Source organism: Colias philodice, chromosome 23 (assembly GCF_061535455.1).
Source record: "Colias philodice isolate Cphi_HAF_F1 chromosome 23, ilColPhil1 Martin Lab GWU primary, whole genome shotgun sequence".
Classification (NCBI taxonomy): Eukaryota; Metazoa; Arthropoda; class Insecta; order Lepidoptera; family Pieridae; genus Colias; species Colias philodice.
The window spans coordinates 31535-49672 of record NC_143108.1 but is presented as its reverse complement, the minus strand read 5'-3'; the positions used below and the strand labels follow the sequence as shown (position 1 = coordinate 49672).

The window sequence follows — 18138 nt, the reverse complement described above, 5'->3', positions numbered from 1 at the left end:
TTTCAAATGTTAACTTTGCTAATTACTTTCCTAGTATAATGAGTCAAGTGACATAATTTCAGCATTTTATTATTTATTGAGATAAACAAACCCGAAAACAAACAAAAGTAAAATTAAATTAATAAAATGACAATCATTATTTCATGTGATTTTGGTGTTAACGATAGATTTTGATGAACAACGTACATAAATATAACTGGTAGTTAAACCATTTCACTATTGAGTCCCGCCGGTGTATACCCAGCCATCTACAAAAAAAGCCATTTAAAAACAAAAATCAGCAAAATCATTTTATACCAAAGGAAGGGCTTACAATTTTTATTAAAAAAACATTTACTTTGTTTCGAATTAATTTGATTTCATTAAAATATAAACGATTTGCCTTCAAATCACTCTCCTGTAAAATTACTAAAATGTCAGTTGACTCATTATACTTAGGAGGCATCGATAATACAACGGTTCCGTGAGATGGGAGAGGATACGGAAGATTGCTCTAAACCGTTGTTAGGCGATTGTGAAGGTAATATTATTATTTATTTTATATTTTATTATATTAAGTATTTAATTTGATAGATAAATTGAAAAAAATAATCAGAGAGATAATGTAAAAAGCAGTTTTAATCCTACTAATATTATAAATGCGAAAGTTTGTGAGGATGTGTGTGTGTGTGTGTGTGTTTGTTACTCTTTCACGCAAATACTACTGAACCAATTACAATGCAATTTAGTACACATATAGAAGGTAACTTGGATTAACACATAGGGTAGGTTTTATCCCGGAAATCCCACGGGCACAGGAACTATGCGGGTTTTCCTTTAAAAACGCGGGCGAAGCCGCGGGCGGAAATCTAGTTACCTATAAAGTGAACTATAAAGTACACCTGAATAAATGCAATTTTTTTAATTGTATAGATATTTGTCCTATTTTGATACTTAAATTTACGAAAGAAAATAATATTATATTACTGGGACAGGGATTTGCCTGACGATTTTTAAAATTGACATTATATATACAAGTCCGTAACGATTAATTCACTTTAATCAAGTTTTTAAGCACCTTTCTGCGAAGGTAGGTAAAATTGTTAGACGTATAATGTTGCCTATTAAATTGACTCCACTATAAGTGCTTAGTGCTTGTAAATAAAGTCCCAATGTTTAAACAGTGAGATTCAAGATGTACAAGTACTACTTAGGATTAGTTTTGGTGAATACTACAAGATGCGAATAGCATCGCAAAGTTGTCGCTTGCTGACAAGTTAGTGACAAGTTGTATCGGCAAGTGAAAACAAAAAGCATTTCGAATGGCTGGTAACTAATACCTCCACTTTGGTCTAGTGCGTCTAGCTCCTACGTGTAAAGTGTAAACGGTTACTTCTCACTTGCCAATATCGTGGCTTAGTGGTGTGACAAGCACCGGGGCATTAAACAGCAGGCTTTCCAAAGCTTTAGAAATAAAAATAAAGTGTTTATAATTTAGTGGGACTGAAATGGTTCCGTAATAATACTTCTGTTCATCTTATATAAATAAATAAATAAATATTTCGGGACTATATTCACACACGGCACGATCTGATCCCATACTAAGCTTTCGCTTGTGTTAGGAAACCAGATGGCTGATAAACATACATATATAATTTTAAATAAATACTTATATAGATAATAATTAACACCCAGACACAGAGCAAACATCTTTGTTCATATATGACCCGTCTCGACTAATGAACCCGGATTCTCTTACAGCACTCGCGCATTGCTCAAAGCACAATTAGATGACCCGCATTGCCTTTTGTTCTTCCCTGATCAATCGCAACGGTGCGCGGTGAATCAATGTCGAAGATATACCTACAGCTGCTATTTTGCTAGTGCAAACACTCTTCTGTCTAATGTGATGATCCTAGTGAAGCCCTTGTGAGTGTGTTTTTGTAGTGTGCGAGATTTCTTATTTATTTATTTATTCATCTTTGACTTACAGTGCAAAACATACCAACACGCACAAAGATAACAATTATTACAAAGTCTGACTTAAAAATAAGGTACAATTTGAGACAAACGATACATATTAACATTAAATAGGTCCACTTCAGATTTATTATTGAGTGCATGATGGGTGGGTGCACTTCAAGCGGCTCGCATCCGGAGCAGGCTCTCCGCGAGCTCCACTCCACGGAGCAGCTCGGTGCCCACACACCACAGGCCCACAGTGCTACGGGATTGTCAATTATAATAATGAACCATAAGCGCGCGCTCGCGTCGTAGCTCCAGTGTATCCATTTCTTGTTCAGTACTTTCATGTCTTCGTAATTATAATTATTATAGAAGGTCGATTTAGAAGTACATATTACTAGCTTTTTGAAAACAGCTTCGCCCGCGTAGTCAAAGGAAAAAAGACAAATTTCATGAAAATCGGTTGGGCAGTATTTGCATGAAGGAGTAACAAAGAAACAAACATACAAGCTTCCGCGTTTATAGTATTATTAAGATAATAAAAAAAAAAAAAAAATAAAAAGTTCATTTCCTTCCCTCCGGACCGTTGTGCAGTTTAGACGTGTTTTGCTTCAATCCAAGTTTAATCCGATAATTTATCGTGTTATAAAGTGAATAATTTAATTTTATTATAATTAAATGAACCAGAAATATATAAATCTTCTGAATACATGTGAGTGATCTATTAATATCATAAACCCAGACCCGTACAATATAAAAAGAAGAAATCAGTACACGCTCGTAATTAGTTTGAAAGAAACATTAGAGGTCAACTTATATTGGACGGAAAGCAATTTTGTATGAATCTGTCGATCGCGTCAAGTATAACTTGAACTCCGTCGCTGCTGTTCGACTTACATTGCATAATCTCCTAGCGATTGCCGTTTGACCGTTAAAACTACCCTCTGCTTCTACGTTATACTACAATCATGCCCCTCAAGCGCACTCCCCCCTCCACCCCCGCACCGGCTGTGGAATCGGATGTTAGCGACCAAGCCTACGCGCCCACCAGCGTGCTTACTGTACCGATTATTCAACAAACTTTACACCATTGCTCATCTGAGCCTAGTTTGACAAAAAAAACTAATGTCACATTCCGTAAAAGGAAGTTCACTGAATGTGACGAAGATAAGCTCGACTGTTTTATGCTTGAAATCAAGCAAATGTTTTTAAATTTTAAAGAGGAGCAAAATAAAAGTTTTGAAAAGTTGTGTGACTCGGTTGAGACTATGCGGACGTCGTTTGAATTCTTAGCGGAAAAATGTGATTCTTTATCCTCTAAAATAAATGATTTGGAATTAGCGCGGGATGCGGACGCTAAATACATTAAAACACTGGAAGACAGGCTAGAGATTTCTGAGCGCGCGTCTAGATCAACATGCATTGAAATCAGAAATATCCCGAATTGTACCTCAGAAACAAAATCCTCTCTCCTGGATACATTCTTAAAAACATCTAAATTATTAAATGTTGCTGTACAGCCCCATGAAGTGAAAGACATTTTTAGAATTAAATCCAAGGAGCCCACTTCAAAGACAATTATTGTTGATCTGACTAGCTGTCTGCTAAAAGAAAAAATTATCAGTATGTACCGAAATTTTAATAAAGGACCGTCTAAGCTCTCTACTGAACATCTACATATTAAGGGCCCATCAAAAAATATTTTTATTTCGGAAAATCTTTCGGCCAAAATGAAAAGATTGTTTTTCTTATCGCGTGACCTTGCAAACACACATAATTTTAAGTTTTGTTGGGTGTCGCACGGAAAGATCTTTCTTCGTAAAAAGGAAAACGGGCCATTGATAAGAATTAATACCGAATTGGATATTGCAAAGGTGAAACAGGACACTCTAATATGACTATTAATATGTGTTTCCATAGTGTTTCTTCTTAGTGATATATATTATATAAAAAATTTGTTTATCTATTTTACATTTATAATTGTTTCTGATTGTAATAATGAATTTTACATACAATATTTTACACACCTAGCACACACCACATTTACACATATCATACACTTTTCCAAAATATTTACTTCTTTCTCAACTATTCCGGATTTTAGATTTGTTTTCTTTAGTTCTTCATCACAGTTAGTATTCCCTTGTTCTATTCTATCTATAAAATGAATGACTTGAATACTATTAATGACGATATAGATAATATTTCGGTGTCTGATTCTTATCTTTGCCAACCAGAGGATAGCATTTCTTATGTTAAAAATTTTGGAGACTTTAAAGTCTTACATGTTAATATCCGAAGCATTAACTGTAATTTCAACCTTTTTCAAACTTTACTGCATAGACTCGGATATCAGCTTGATATTCTTGTTCTATCAGAATGCTGGTTAAGCAAGGCTCCATTCATTCCAATTCTTCCAGGATACGAATACCATCAATCTAATTTTACTACTCAAAATGAAGGCGTGGTCACCTATGTTCGAGCTGGTTTAAGTTGCAAAGTAACCTTACCTCCACTAAATGATGCTAATTGTATTATTTTGGAATTTCCTAATTCTCTTGCTGTAGTAGCGTTATATCGATCACCATCTTTTAGGAACCTTGATCCCTTTATTACGAGTCTAGATAACGTGCTCCTTTCTATCAAATCAAACAAAAGTATTCTGGTCATCGGTGATATCAATATTAATATAATTGCAAATAACGCAGATCCTTCCACCGATGAGTATCTTAATTTATTGGCCTCACACGCTTTATTGCCTGCTCATCTTTTCCCAACTCGCGAAGGCAATTGTCTTGATCATGTAATGCTTCGTACGCCATACAAAGCTACTACTTTAGTCCTTGATGCTACGTTTACTGACCATAACCCGGTTTTATGCTTTATACATGCGGAAATTGCAAAACCATCTAAGAATAATTATTCCGTTCATACTCATATTGATATTCCCTCGGTTGTGAACGTGCTTGAAAATACCGATTTTTCCTCTGTCTTAGATTCTACTGATCCAGATGAGTCAGCAACCAACCTAGTTAACACCTTATCCTCTATAATTACTTCTCATAGCCGCACAATCCCTTGTAGAAAACGCATAATAAAACCCTGGATTACACCCGGTCTTCTGAAATGTATTCGCCACAGAGATAAACTTTATCGCAAATTTAAGAAACACCCAGAAAATATTCTCAACAAATTGATATTCATCCGTTACCGCACTTTCTGTAATAAGCTTTTAAAGAAAATTAAACGAGAATACGAACAAAGTAGGTTCCAGAAAATCAGAAAGAACCCCAGGGCTGCGTGGAATGTCATAAAGGAAATATCCGGACAAAAAAGAAAGGATTCTAATGCAAGTGATTTATTAAATTCGTGTAGTTGTCCCAGTCTATCCGTCAATTCAGTCAATAATTACTTTGCGAATGTGGGTAAAGATATGGCTCATAAAATTATTGATAATTCTCGATCGGCTACTTCAAATAATTATAATAACCCAAACATCTTTCCTCAAATCTCTTTAAATACTCCTGTAAATTCAATGGTACCTCTGAACATTGAAAACGAAGAAATCCTTACAATTATTAACAACCTTAAAGACAAATGTGCAGTTGGCTGGGATGGTATTCCCGCGTCCGTCATTAAATCTGCAAGACAAGTTCTCGCCCCTATTATCTGTTATGTCCTAAACCTCTGCATATCAAAAGGCGTGTTTCCAATTGTTTTTAAAAGAGCTGTTGTCCATCCGATTTATAAGAGTGGAAATAGAGATAGTGTCGCAAATTATCGTCCGATATCTGTGCTTACAGCTTTATCCAAAATCTTTGAAAAAGTCCTAAATAACAGGCTTCTTACATTTCTTAATTCTAATAATGTCTTTTCAAAAAACCAGTTTGGCTTTAGACGGGGCCTATCTACAGAAGATGCATTACTGTCATTAACTAATTGCATTATTAACAATTTTGAGCATCAACTGAAAACTGTAGCTCTCTTTCTGGACCTCTCTAAAGCATTCGACACTGTCTCTATTTCTATTCTTCTATCCAAATTGGAACGTTGTGGTATCAGAGGCTCTGTTCTGGATATATTTAGAAGTTACCTTTCTGACCGTACACAATGTGTCGTTATTAATAACATCAAGAGTGAGTATGTTTCAGTTTCATTCGGCGTTCCTCAAGGCAGTGTCTTAGGACCTACCCTGTTTTTACTCTACATTAATGATTTATGTGACCTCTCTCTCAATAATTGTAAAATAATTTCGTATGCTGACGATACTACTCTGATTCTTTATGCTCAGACATGGAATGAGGTACGTAGTGTTGCTGAAAACGCCTTAAAACTTGTCCAATATTGGCTGCAACAAAATCTTCTTACCCTCAATATTGCGAAAAGTAAATTTATAACTTTTGCGCCCAAAATTTCGTCCATGCCCCCACTAACATTCACCATTTGCGCCCATGACTGTCTCAAAACTGACCCTTTTGTTCAATGTAGTTGTACACATCTGGAGAGAGCCACTAGTTTAAAATATTTGGGAGTTTCAATAGATCCAACATTGTCGTGGAAGCAACAGATCGATACCGTTTGTTCTAAAGTCAGAAAATTAACATATGTTTTCAAATGCCTTAGAGGAGTGATAGACTTCCGTTATTTAAAACGGTCTATTACGCACTGATTCAGTCCGTTACTTCTTACTGTCTAACCTCCTGGGGAGGTTGTGTTAAATCTCTGATGATTCGCTTGGAACGAGCCCAACGGGCTGTACTTAAGACAATCACCAACAAACCTCTCCGCTTTCCAACTAGCGAATTGTATGCCCTATGCCAAGTGCCGTCGGTACGTCAATTATATATACTAAAAATTGTTATGAGAAAACACTTGGATACTTCTTATGACCCCAACCTTATAAATTCCAGGCGTAGATATGACAGGGTGTGTACTATTGAACGTCGCAGAACCGCGGTAGCTGGTCGCCACTATCCATTTATTAGTTCCTTAATCTATAATAAACTCAATCAGGTTTTAAATATCTACCCACTCTGTAATTTTAAACTTAAAAATATAGTCCTTGATTGGCTTTTGTCCCGTTCGTATGAAGAAACTGAAGAAATTATTAAATTTACAGTCTAAAACTTGGAAAAACCCATACACACTGGCACATACTCACACACACACACTGCACACACACTCACATACTCACACACTCATATACTCATGCACTCACGAATACACACCTTCAGTCTCACAAACACACCTGCTGTCTAGAATTTTGTACTACTTTTTTTTTTTTTTTTTTTTCTATTTTTAACCGACTTAATTTGCATATTATTGTTAAACTTGTTACATTATTAAGATGGAACTTATTTTATGTATGGAGGTGGGCGTTGGCATCCGTGCCACAGCTCTTATGCTTTTACGGATGTCATCGTAATTTAAGTTTATGTACAATTTGTTATTATGTTCCAAATAAAGAATTTTTGAATTTTGAATTTTTTTTTTTGAATTTATTTGCCTTCACAACTTAAAGCTATTACAAACGAACTAAATATGTAATTATGTAGCATTTTCGTTGTGAAGGACTAGTGTCTGAAATAGGTCTGTGAAAGACCTGTAGTACAGATCACTAGCCCCCCTCGCGGATAGCACTACTAAATACACTAATAGTTTCAAGAACTAAATAATAAAGTATAATGGGAAGAGAAAAACAAAAAAGAACAGAACTTAATACTAATACTAATACTTAAAAAGGCTCTTAAAATATAGATCTATGCGTGACCAATGTGTTAGTGAATGTCTGCGTGTGTGTGTTTGTATGTATTTGTGCGCGTGTATATGTAAGTTTGTATGGGTGTGTGCCTGTGTGTGTCAGCGTGTGTGTTTAAGTGTCGGCGTGTGTGTGTGTGTGTGTGTGTGTGTGTGTGCGTCTGAGCGTGGATATTTGCTTATGTGTGTAAGTGTGTGGGTCAGAACCAGAAGGATACAGTGAGGAAGAGAAAATTAGGTTTTGGTAATTAAAAGATCTTCAGTTTGTTGGTAGTCTAGGGATTTTAAATAATTAGTTACAGTTGATTTACAATTATATTTATTTTGGGGATATATGTTTAACGTTTTATTCAATCGGTTATAAAGAAAAGGTCCCATGAAGCAGAAAAAATTGTGCGAATGAAAACTTTTGAATTATGAGGTTGGGCATATTTTGTCTTTACGGCGTTGGCTATATTGTAAGTTTTCGTCAAAATCTAGTTGAGTATGCTGTTTAATTATAGTTTGAAGTATAAACGATTGCCTAACAGTCAATACGTCCCACGTTTTGTACAGCTCGGTAGTAGGGAAACGGTATGGAAGACCAGCCCCAACTTTGAGAATTGAGCGTTGAGCTCGCTCAATTTCTAACAGGTAAGTTTTGGCACTACCGCCCCAAGATGTGATGCAATAATTTATTATAGAACTACCTAAAGCGAAGTATACCATTTTGATCACTTGTTTATCACCAATGTGCCTTATACCCTTAAAAATGAAAATTAACTTACGCAATCGGCTCACTAGTATGTTTATATGTGGTTTGAATGATAGTACCTGATCAATGGTTATGCCAAGATACTTTATTGTTTCAGCCCTCTCGAGTGATGGACATTGACAATTTGAGATAGTTGAAGAACATGAGTGGGCTGTAATAGTAAAAGATGTCGATGGAAGTAGTTTGGATCTATGAGCAAAGACCATATATTTGGTTTTTGTGACGTTTAACGTAAGGATATTGTATTGAAGCCATTTACAGACACTGTTAAATCCTTGTTGAGCATATTCGAATACCTCCTCCCATGAATTACCAACAAAGAAAAGGGCAGTGTCATCGGCAAAGGTAATGACTTTGCCCTTGGATAGATTGAGGTTGCACAGCCCATTGATGTAAATCAAGAAAAGCGTTGGCCCGAGGATACTTCCTTGAGGAATGCCATATTTTACTGATAGTTCGCCACTGATTACATCATTATTAAGCCTGACTCGTTGCCTTCTATCAGTCAAATAGTCACTCATTAGTTTTAGTGGGATACCACGCACACCACTACGCTCCAGTTTATATAACAAGTGAGGGATAGAGACCGTGTCAAATGCTTTGGCTAAATCGAGAAAGATTGTTAAACATTTTTTATGAGTATCCAAATTTGTGATGGTTGAGTTGATAAGTTCATGGACGGCATCACTTGTAGATTTACCACGTCTAAACCCATATTGATTGACAGAAAGTTGATTGTTCGTCTCCAGAAAACTGATTAATCTTTTGTTAACTATCCGTTCTAAGATTTTGGATAACGTTGGCAGTATAGATATGGGCCGATAATTATTCACACAGTCTCTATCACCTCCCTTATGTATTGGAGTTATCAGAGCTATTTTAAAAGCTTTCGGAAATATACCGGTTTCCATACTCAAATTGCAGATATGTAATATTGGTGGAATTAACAAGTTACTATATTTCTTTATAATTTTACCCGAAATTAAGTCTTCGCCGGATAATGAATCATTGTTCAAACTATGAATAAGAGCTTGGATTTCGTCTTTATCAGTAGGAATCAGTACGAAAGAGTCAAGAGAGGATGGACTGATCTGGAAAAATGAGTCAACTTCTAGCTGTGAATTTTGATTCGATCTGATAATCTCCTCAGCTAATTTTGTACCAACGTTAGTGAAGAAACTATTAAAATCATTGGCATTTTGGATTGTGTGAATTGTGGACGCTAAATTTAAGTTATTTTCAGAACCTTTTTTACAATTACTAATTTGTTTAATTGAATCCCATATTTTTTTATTATTACCTTTATATCTCTGCACCTCTTGCCTTTCAAAAGTACGCTTTGCTTTCTTTAGTTGAGAATTACAGAAGTTTCTGTAGCGATTAAAAGTTATTTTTAGAATTTCGTTGGTTGGGTTTCGCTTTAGTTTTTTATATAAATTGTCTCGATTTCGCATAATGCGCAAAAGTGTCTTAGTGATCCACGGTTTACGTACTCTTTGCCTTAATGGAGTTTTAATTGAGCGGGTATTATTGATGATAATATTAGTGAGATGACTTACAAATTTATCAGTCGCTATGTTAGCGTCATTATATTCAGAGATATAATGGAAATTGGTGTTAGATAATTCTGAGTCGAGACCAGAAAAATCAACGCGATACGATATATTATGTTTTTTGAAGGATGATTTATTTTGCTTAAGGTTTACAGCAACACACTCATGGTCCGTGATAGACGATTCGATAATAAAGCAAGTAGCGTTTAGGTTAGTTCTGATCATAGCATGATCAAGGCAAGTTCTTCCGTGAGTAGGCTCAGTGTGAGCGGGTAGAATGCGATGGCTTGCTAGCAAATTAAGATAGTCATAAGCCCGTTTATCAGATGTGTTTGTTGAAATATCAATATTAATATCACCGCATAATATAATAGTTTTATACGAATTTAGTTTTGAGAGAAGTTTATCTAAAGAGTTTATGAAATTTGTTGTGTTCGTTTGGCTTGGCGGGCGATATATTGCTATAATACATGTTTCTAAGTTGATGGATATTAATAAACAGTTAGCATCACTAATACATGGTTCCTCATGCGTTACTATAAGATTTTGGTTGTAGTAGATAACTACTCCTTCGTTTTGTGTGTTATGCGAAGATGTTGATATACATTGATAAGTGTCGAGATTAGGGATGTTTCTATTTGCTGAAAGCCAACATTCTGACAGCACTAAGATGTCCCATGAAACTTTAGATCTATGGAGAAAAGTATTAAGATTCGGCATGTTACAATTTATGCTGCGAATGTTTTGTGACAAGAGATTTAAGTTATATTTACTATTGGAGTTTATGATATGTTTATCTATATTTTCTATGTCGCATACTATAGAATTAGCCACCTGAATGTTATCTAGATCAGAGTTCAATGTTTCAACCATGGGCATTATTTTATGTACAAATGTAATAAAATTAGGTGTCGACGGCAACACCGTGACACATAAAGTATAGGAACATAATTAAAATAATGATTAAGACTCTGATCAGAAACACAAGTGGCAGCTCCATGTTTTTTGGATAACAAGCGAAACAGAAAAATAAGATTGGTAATAATGTCGAGGCTAGAATTCGTAAACAAATATTTATTCGGCACGGTCGGGAGTGTGTATATAATATTGTATGTGTATGTGTATTTGATTTTCGTGTATTTTGTGTAGTAAGTAAATTGATTGTTAATTGTTTTATTGTGTGTAGTTATGATGTGTGGTCCGCAAATAGGTATAAAATAAAGTAAACATTTGATATAAAAGTAACAAGAGATATAATGTGTAAACTTATTTGTAATATGCAACAATATAATTAAGTGGATGGTTAGAGGTAGTACATAATATAGTCATGCTGATAGTTGACATAAAATATCATTTTCATTTAAAATACGTACGGGTGTTGAGCTTTGTTCCCTTTTAATATAGATCTTTCCGTATGAGGTCCAGGCCGCAAACAGCTTTTTATTTTTTACATTTTCGCGGGCTATATAAAAAATTCTTCTTAATTTACTTGTTAAAAACTCTGAGATAAAAATAGGACGCGCTGGACCCTGAAGGTTTATATGCTCCGTGTTCAATTGCGATTCTTTATTTTGGCGTCTATTTTTATTGTAATTTTTATAATGCGATACGAATGATTCCTTACGGAGAGATGAAGTGAAATCCACTAATACGGTGTCTGATTTCGTGCGAAAGATTTCTCGTATATCTGAATTTTGAATTGGAGATTCGAGGCCCAGTGTCGAACTGATGTTAGAAATAATATTAGTAAGAGTGCTCTTATTCTCATTTGGCTGCTTGTGTAAATTTCTCACTTCCAGTGTAGTACAATGGGCCGATTTTTCAAGTTGTTCCAGTTTAATCTCCAGCGATGCCACTCGATCTTTGTATTCCTTATTTTCTTGTTCTAATTCATGTATTTTTAATAATAAGTCCTGGTGTTGCCCGGAAATAGATTCAACTGATTTTTGAATCTCCTGATTTTGCGACATAATAGTAGTTAAAACATGGTTCAATGATTCGAATTTCGCATCTTGTTGCTCTTTCAGTTCGACGAACATGGATTTTATTTCAGAAGTTGACGCGGTCGTTGTAATGGGAAGTTCTGCAAATGTACGTTTTTGTCGTTTTGTTATATTAAAATAATTGTCCTCCGATTGTTGTATACACGAAATGTTGAGAGCCGAATCCGAATTGTATTGTAATGTCGTATTTGGTGTGTTTAATTGAAGCTGAGAATCAGGTGGCGAACGTCGTACAGACATCGTTTTTATTATGTATTACTTCCGATGTATTATTTTCTATACTGTAAATAATTGTAATACGAAGTCGTACCTATGACCGCGATACAAGGTTGAAAATCACTTAGCGTCTTTTTAAAGTATCGGCATGAGCGATAGATGCGTTGTGGTGATGAATAGGATGAATCACTCACTATCTTGTCTTCGTCGCACACAATTTTGTCTCGTTCTTCGTGACTCGTACCAGAGATGTAACGGAGCTTCGATTCCGGTTCCGTTAAGTCGGAACTTCCGATTATTATTACACTTTCGGTTCCGACTTCGGTTCCGATACTTTTGTATCGGATGTTAATCGGAGGTCGAACGAAACAAAGCGGGCGGCGCGCGACGGCCTGTGCCGAACAGGTTCATACATGTCGCGCGGGGAATCCCCCGACCCCCACTACGTGCACTCTATCATCAATTATTTTTTCACTTGTTAGTTGTTATTATTTGTTACGCCCAAGACACGTTTATAGGTTATAGATAATTGTTTTGATTTTTGCGGCTTATTATCAATGAAAGTGATCTGTTTTTGTGTGGGATAATGAAACCTAAGTCCAGTTGTATTTGGAACTACTTCGATGAAGTTAATTCAGATTCGGCAAAGTGTAAACTGTGTATGAAGACGTATTCAAGAAAGGGAGGTACGACAACGTCCTTAAAAAGTCATTTGAAGTCTGTCCATGCCACTGAATATGAAGAATTCATTAAGTCAGAAACTGAAAAAAAAGGTACTGTACAGCCTTCGACTTCGACGCCCCTTCAGGATGCTAAAAAACAAATGACTTTAAAAGAAACTTTGCTGAAGAATACAAAATGGTGCACTTCTCATGCTAAATCTAAGGAAATTGACAGATTCATTAATTTTATCTTTTGTTCATTTGGAATTATGCCAATTTTTTTTCACAGTTGTTTTTTATTTTATAATAAAAAATAAAAATGAAAAGAATTTATAGTCATAAATCATGTTTTATTTGTCCTTAAACAAACTGACCCTGCCTCCGATTTCGATTCCGATTTCGATTCCATTCCGATAAACCAAATTTAAAAACTCCGATTCCGATTTCGGTTCCGATAAAACTACCTCCGTTACATCCCTGACTCGTACTTAGCGGCCAGCTCCTGCGTGCGATGCGCTCCTAGTACTCGTAGTTAGTATTGCGCTGGTGGTTGAGATGCGTGGTTGAGATGCGTTGTTTGTTTTCGATGCGTACGCGCACTAATTAGTGATGATTAACAGCTGCTTGTATGTTATGGTATCCTGGTATATTATTTGATTCGTACGATCCGTTGGATGAATGAAAGAAACAGCGTTATATTCCTTCGTTTTGTTTATCTCAATGAGAACTCTTCAACTTTATGAGCTCCTATTATTTCGTTTTAATTAAATCACTTCAATTTAAGCTTAAATCGTATTAATACTTAGAGAAAGAAACACGTCCGTAATGCACGGAGTCCGAGAGGGAAGGCTTAATAATTATAATATATCAACTTTACTTAAAATTTCTCAAATAAGTAACTGAATTTTCTATTTTTCAAGGTTTAAATAAAAACGGCACGACCGTGAAGTACGCTAAATATTATAAGTTTATAACCCGCTTTTCCGGTTTATCATCACACAGGTTTCCTTCATAAAGCTAGAGCACGATTTTACCCTTTAGTTTTAGCAAACAGAACGAGTTGAGCTCTTTAAACGACGCTTTGGTTTGAATTATGTTTCAGTTGTTCACAACACACGCGCCGGCTGCTGCAGTATAATGGGGAATTCCGACTTTGCTGAGTGTTTATTTCAATCCAATTTCCTTCTATGAGACTGAAATCATTGTATTAATTCATTCATTGGGCATAGAGAGCTGAAGATAAATGATTAAAAAATGCATGAAACAGGTGATAGATGTAATTGGAAATTTATGTTTAAAAAGACTAAGAAAGCCACGGCCGGAAAACTCGTACTTGTGTATATTTATTTACTTACCTACAAACATTATGTACAGTACTTTACAATTTTAGTACTATCTAAAATATACGGTTGTTAAATAATTAAAGAAATAACAAACATTTATTTGTAAAAACTTAACCGCAAGTTGGCGGCACCCGGGTACCCTTCGTTCGGCCTATTCACCGCCTCTCTCACTCTTGACCTTTTAATCACTCTTTTCAAACTCTGAGGCCACTGAGTAGGTACTGTTTATTAATAGAATTTTCATGTAAGCTGACTGGATTTTTCCATTAACCGCATTTGTTTCAGATCTAATGAAGGTCTAGCGCGTAATTTTACTCGCAATTATTGAAGTCGAGTTTACACAAATAACACATTTTTAAGCTACAGACGGGTTTGAAGATCGTTCGTATTAGGTATAATATTATTTATACATAGTAGAGTACAAATTGTCAACGCCGCACTCACCGCCCGCTAGCCTCGGGCGCAGTGCGGCCGTGACTGTGTGCGGCGCTATCGGGATGGGTGTGCGGCGTTGCCGTGCGGCGCGTGCGGCGTTATCGGGATGGGCGTGCGGCGTTGCCGTGCGGCGCGCACGGTGTTATCGGGATGAGCGTGCGGCGTTGCCGTGCGGCGCGTGCGGCGTTATTGGGATGGGCGTGCGGCGTTGCCGGCTGGCGAGTCATCAAGTTGGTATCTCTGACGGTACTATCACAGTATATAACATTTTACATGTACACGAAAACGCTGCCTTACACACAAGAGTAGGAGATAGACACTGTTATGGCACGAGGAACAGAAATAAAATAAAATTGAAATACCATTTTACCGTTACCATTATTAATTTTATCTAAAGTTAAAAATTCATTTATTGGTCGTGGTATACGCTTTTAAATACAAGTAATTATTTCGAGCTTCCTCGAAAAGTTCCTTTAAAACTCTTTTAAGTAAATAAACATTTCTCTGATTTAGATTTTCCTTTAAAATAATAGTAACTATGTATTATATCCTCTATTATTTTTCATATAATATGTATTTTATTTTTTTCTCTTTTATCTTTATTTTCATTGCCACATCTTTATTTCAGTGTACCCATTAAATATTTACCTTGGGCAGCCTGGAAGAGATCGCTGATGAGCGTTAAGGTTGCCTTATGTCCTATGAATGTTTTCCTTTTCTTTTAATATTATTATATGATTGTAAAATTTGTAATGGTACATAAAACTGTTAAATAAATAAATAAATAATTACACGCATTTCTTTGGTATAATTTTATGTAGTTAGGTATAAGTTACATATTAAGTAAAAAGAAATTGTAAGATTGAAATGATTTTATAACAGGAACTATTGAGTTTCTTTCCGGTTCTTCTCCATAGATACGAATCGTTGGTAAATGTTAAAAATATGTTTGACGATTCAAAAGTGCTTCTACAAGAAGTCTAATTGAATAAATAAATGTGAATGGAGTAGAGTCTAGTCTCTAGTTTGTAAATAAGTAAGTAAAAATGTAGCCGAGAGCATTTATTTGTCGTAATAAATTTAGGTTGCCAGAAAATCGGTAAAAAAAAGTACCTACTTACCATGAATTATCATTATTTTTTATATTAAATTGTTAGTTCGAAGTATAATCTATAATATAAAAATGAATCGCAAAATGTGTTGGTAAGCGCATAACTCGAGAACGGGTGGACCGATTTCGATAATTCTTTTTTTATTAGATTCCTTGAAGTACCAGGATGGTTCTTATGTAGAGAAAACATAAATATGTACCACGGGCGAAGCCGGGGCGGACCGCTAGTATTATATATTTTCAACTTTATTGATGTCTTATTTTATTACCTGTCTAGCTGCATCTTTTTTTATCGTAATCACAACTATACTTTTTATTCGGGACAGGTCACTTAGTTTTTTTTTTTTTTTTTAGCACCTACCGAGAGATAGCCCGGAGGGCCACATCATCTGCGCTAGCGCGGACAGTCAACTGGATAATACAAAATATTGAACTGCATATTATAATTGCCTCGACACATCGGCACGCATTTGTTTTGGATGTTTTGTTATTATTTTGTTTTTGTTTTCGATATACAGCTTCAAAATGAATCATTCGATATGATCCAACACCGTCAGTATGCCGCTGTATGATCTGAGAAAAACCAGTATTGAAATCAAAATTAATTGTCAAAAGATGCAATGTAATGTTAAAATGTTATTGTAAGTAAAATTGCTGCATAAAGTGTTTTACGTTGCATAGAAGTATATAACGAGGAGATGATCTGAAGCAGATTTCGGTTATAGCGTGACGCTGTCGCTCCGCGTGGCGGAGGCGTTCTGGGACCTGGCCACGACGACGCCGGCTCCCAACCGCGAGGACACCATCAGCAGGATGAGCTTCTTCCGCTGGCAGCGCGCCGAGCCCACGCGGGTCAAGTCCTGGTACCCGCAGTTCGACTGGACCGACCAGGCCAACCGCCGCCGCCTAAACGTCATCGCGGGCATCTCCATAGGTACCTACAGTTTTTGTTCTATTACCAATAACAACAATTAAATAATATTGATTAATAATAATAAATATACTTCACGAAAATTCGGAGCTGGACGTACACTTCGATTTTCAGATTTTCTGCCCCTCTCCACGGCGTGCATAATGAACAAGCGGGTGCTGATATCGTCTGCGAATTACCTGGACCCGTACATGCACCGGCAACGCGACCTGCGCATCTGGGCGCTGGGCCGAGCGGGCAAGCACACGACGCCGTACCGCTACCGCGTGTGGCGCGTGTGGCGCGTGCTGCCCAAGAGCGCCAGCCCCGAGCACCAGCACGGGCCGCACGGTGACCACGTGCCGCGCCACGACGTCACCGTACTCGTCAGCCTCGACCAGATCTACGTGTACTACACGCCGCCGACGTCCTACATGTACGCCTACCGCGCGCTCCTGACCGGCAAGCACTCGAACCTCACGAACGACCTCCTCTTCGCCGGCTCCGGCTACGAGTACTTACTCCACATCAAAGAGAACTATAAGATATTTTACACCACCGCGAAGCGCTCGGAGATAGTCGATTGTTCAAAGTACCTGCCGAAATGGTGGGGCAAATTCATCTGCATACGTAACGTGAACCACTTGGCCGGAGTTCAGAACGGCGGCGCCCTGCTCAGCGGCGAGTACCTCGTGGGAGTGGGCTGTTTCGAGATCCGAGTGAACGAGGACCGGGTGTTCGCCTTCACCGACCTGCGGTACTACGTCGGCTGGATATACAAGGTGGGCAACATCCAGCCGGGCCAGTACTACGAGTACGCGTACCCGCAGTGGGGCGTGCGCTTGGGCACCATCTCCGACAGCAACGTCAACCGGCCCTACCTGCCGCACTGGCAGAAGGCGAAGGCTTTGTTTCCTTTGGGCTAATGTACAAATGAGCTTATGTGAAAGAATTGTAAATACAAAAATTGTAGCTCTTTATATTACCTACAACTTAGCCAATTAACTTTTTTAGAGATAAACCACTTTTACCCCCCTCCCACTTCCCGAAATTGGACCGTAATTTATTTTTCCTTCATTCTTAAATTCAAATTCAAATTCAAATATATTTATTTGCTCGTATATGGTTCATAAGGGTGTTACACAAAATTTTTTTTTTATCGCATATACTGCCATTTTAAATGGCGTGCAAAAATTTACAAATTAATACAGTCAAGTTATAAAATACATTAATAGACAATTACAGAATTACCCACAAAATACATTAATAAACAATTATAACAACAATTACACATAAAATTACAATTAAATTCAATTAGGATTCATACATTAATGTCACGATCATTTAAATATTCCTTAACACTATAATAATTTTTAGCTTGTAGCAGTCTATACAGTTTATTTTTGAAAAAATTCAGTTTCAATTCTTTAACGTTTATGGGTAAGTGGTT

General features: G+C 36.7%; 2 protein-coding genes across 2 annotated transcripts; one reads left to right on the top strand and one right to left on the bottom strand.

Moving 5' to 3' along the window:
• Positions 1 to 7907: 7907 nt before the first annotated feature.
• Positions 7908 to 13723, bottom strand: LOC149477817 (uncharacterized). The gene is made up of 2 exons (XM_089709704.1): positions 13363 to 13723; positions 7908 to 12456 (listed from the first exon to the last, which is right to left on the bottom strand). The coding sequence occupies exon 2, from the start codon at positions 12249 to 12251 to the stop codon at positions 11334 to 11336; it is 918 nt and encodes a 305-aa protein (XP_089565830.1). The 5' UTR covers positions 12252 to 12456; positions 13363 to 13723; the 3' UTR covers positions 7908 to 11333.
• A 1006-nt stretch (positions 13724 to 14729) lies between these two features.
• On the top strand, positions 14730 to 17614 carry LOC149477816 (uncharacterized). Its single transcript, XM_089709653.1, has 3 exons — positions 14730 to 14913; positions 16491 to 16712; positions 16824 to 17614. The coding sequence occupies exons 1-3, from the start codon at positions 14730 to 14732 to the stop codon at positions 17612 to 17614; spliced, it is 1197 nt and encodes a 398-aa protein (XP_089565779.1).
• Positions 17615 to 18138: the final 524 nt, after the last annotated feature.

What these genes read in the sequence shown, in the direction of transcription:
- LOC149477817 (XM_089709704.1), bottom strand. Translation starts at nt 12,251, where the DNA reads ATGTCTGTACGACGTTCGCCACCTGATTCTCAGCTTCAATTAAACACA.
- LOC149477816 (XM_089709653.1), top strand. Translation starts at nt 14,730, where the DNA reads ATGGGTGTGCGGCGTTGCCGTGCGGCGCGTGCGGCGTTATCGGGATGG. An exon ending in TCAAGTTGGTATCTCTGACG is followed by an intron (nt 14,914 to 16,490) that starts GTACTATCACAG and finishes GATCTGAAGCAG; the next exon opens with ATTTCGGTTATAGCGTGACG. An exon ending in CATCGCGGGCATCTCCATAG is followed by an intron (nt 16,713 to 16,823) that starts GTACCTACAGTT and finishes TTCGATTTTCAG; the next exon opens with ATTTTCTGCCCCTCTCCACG.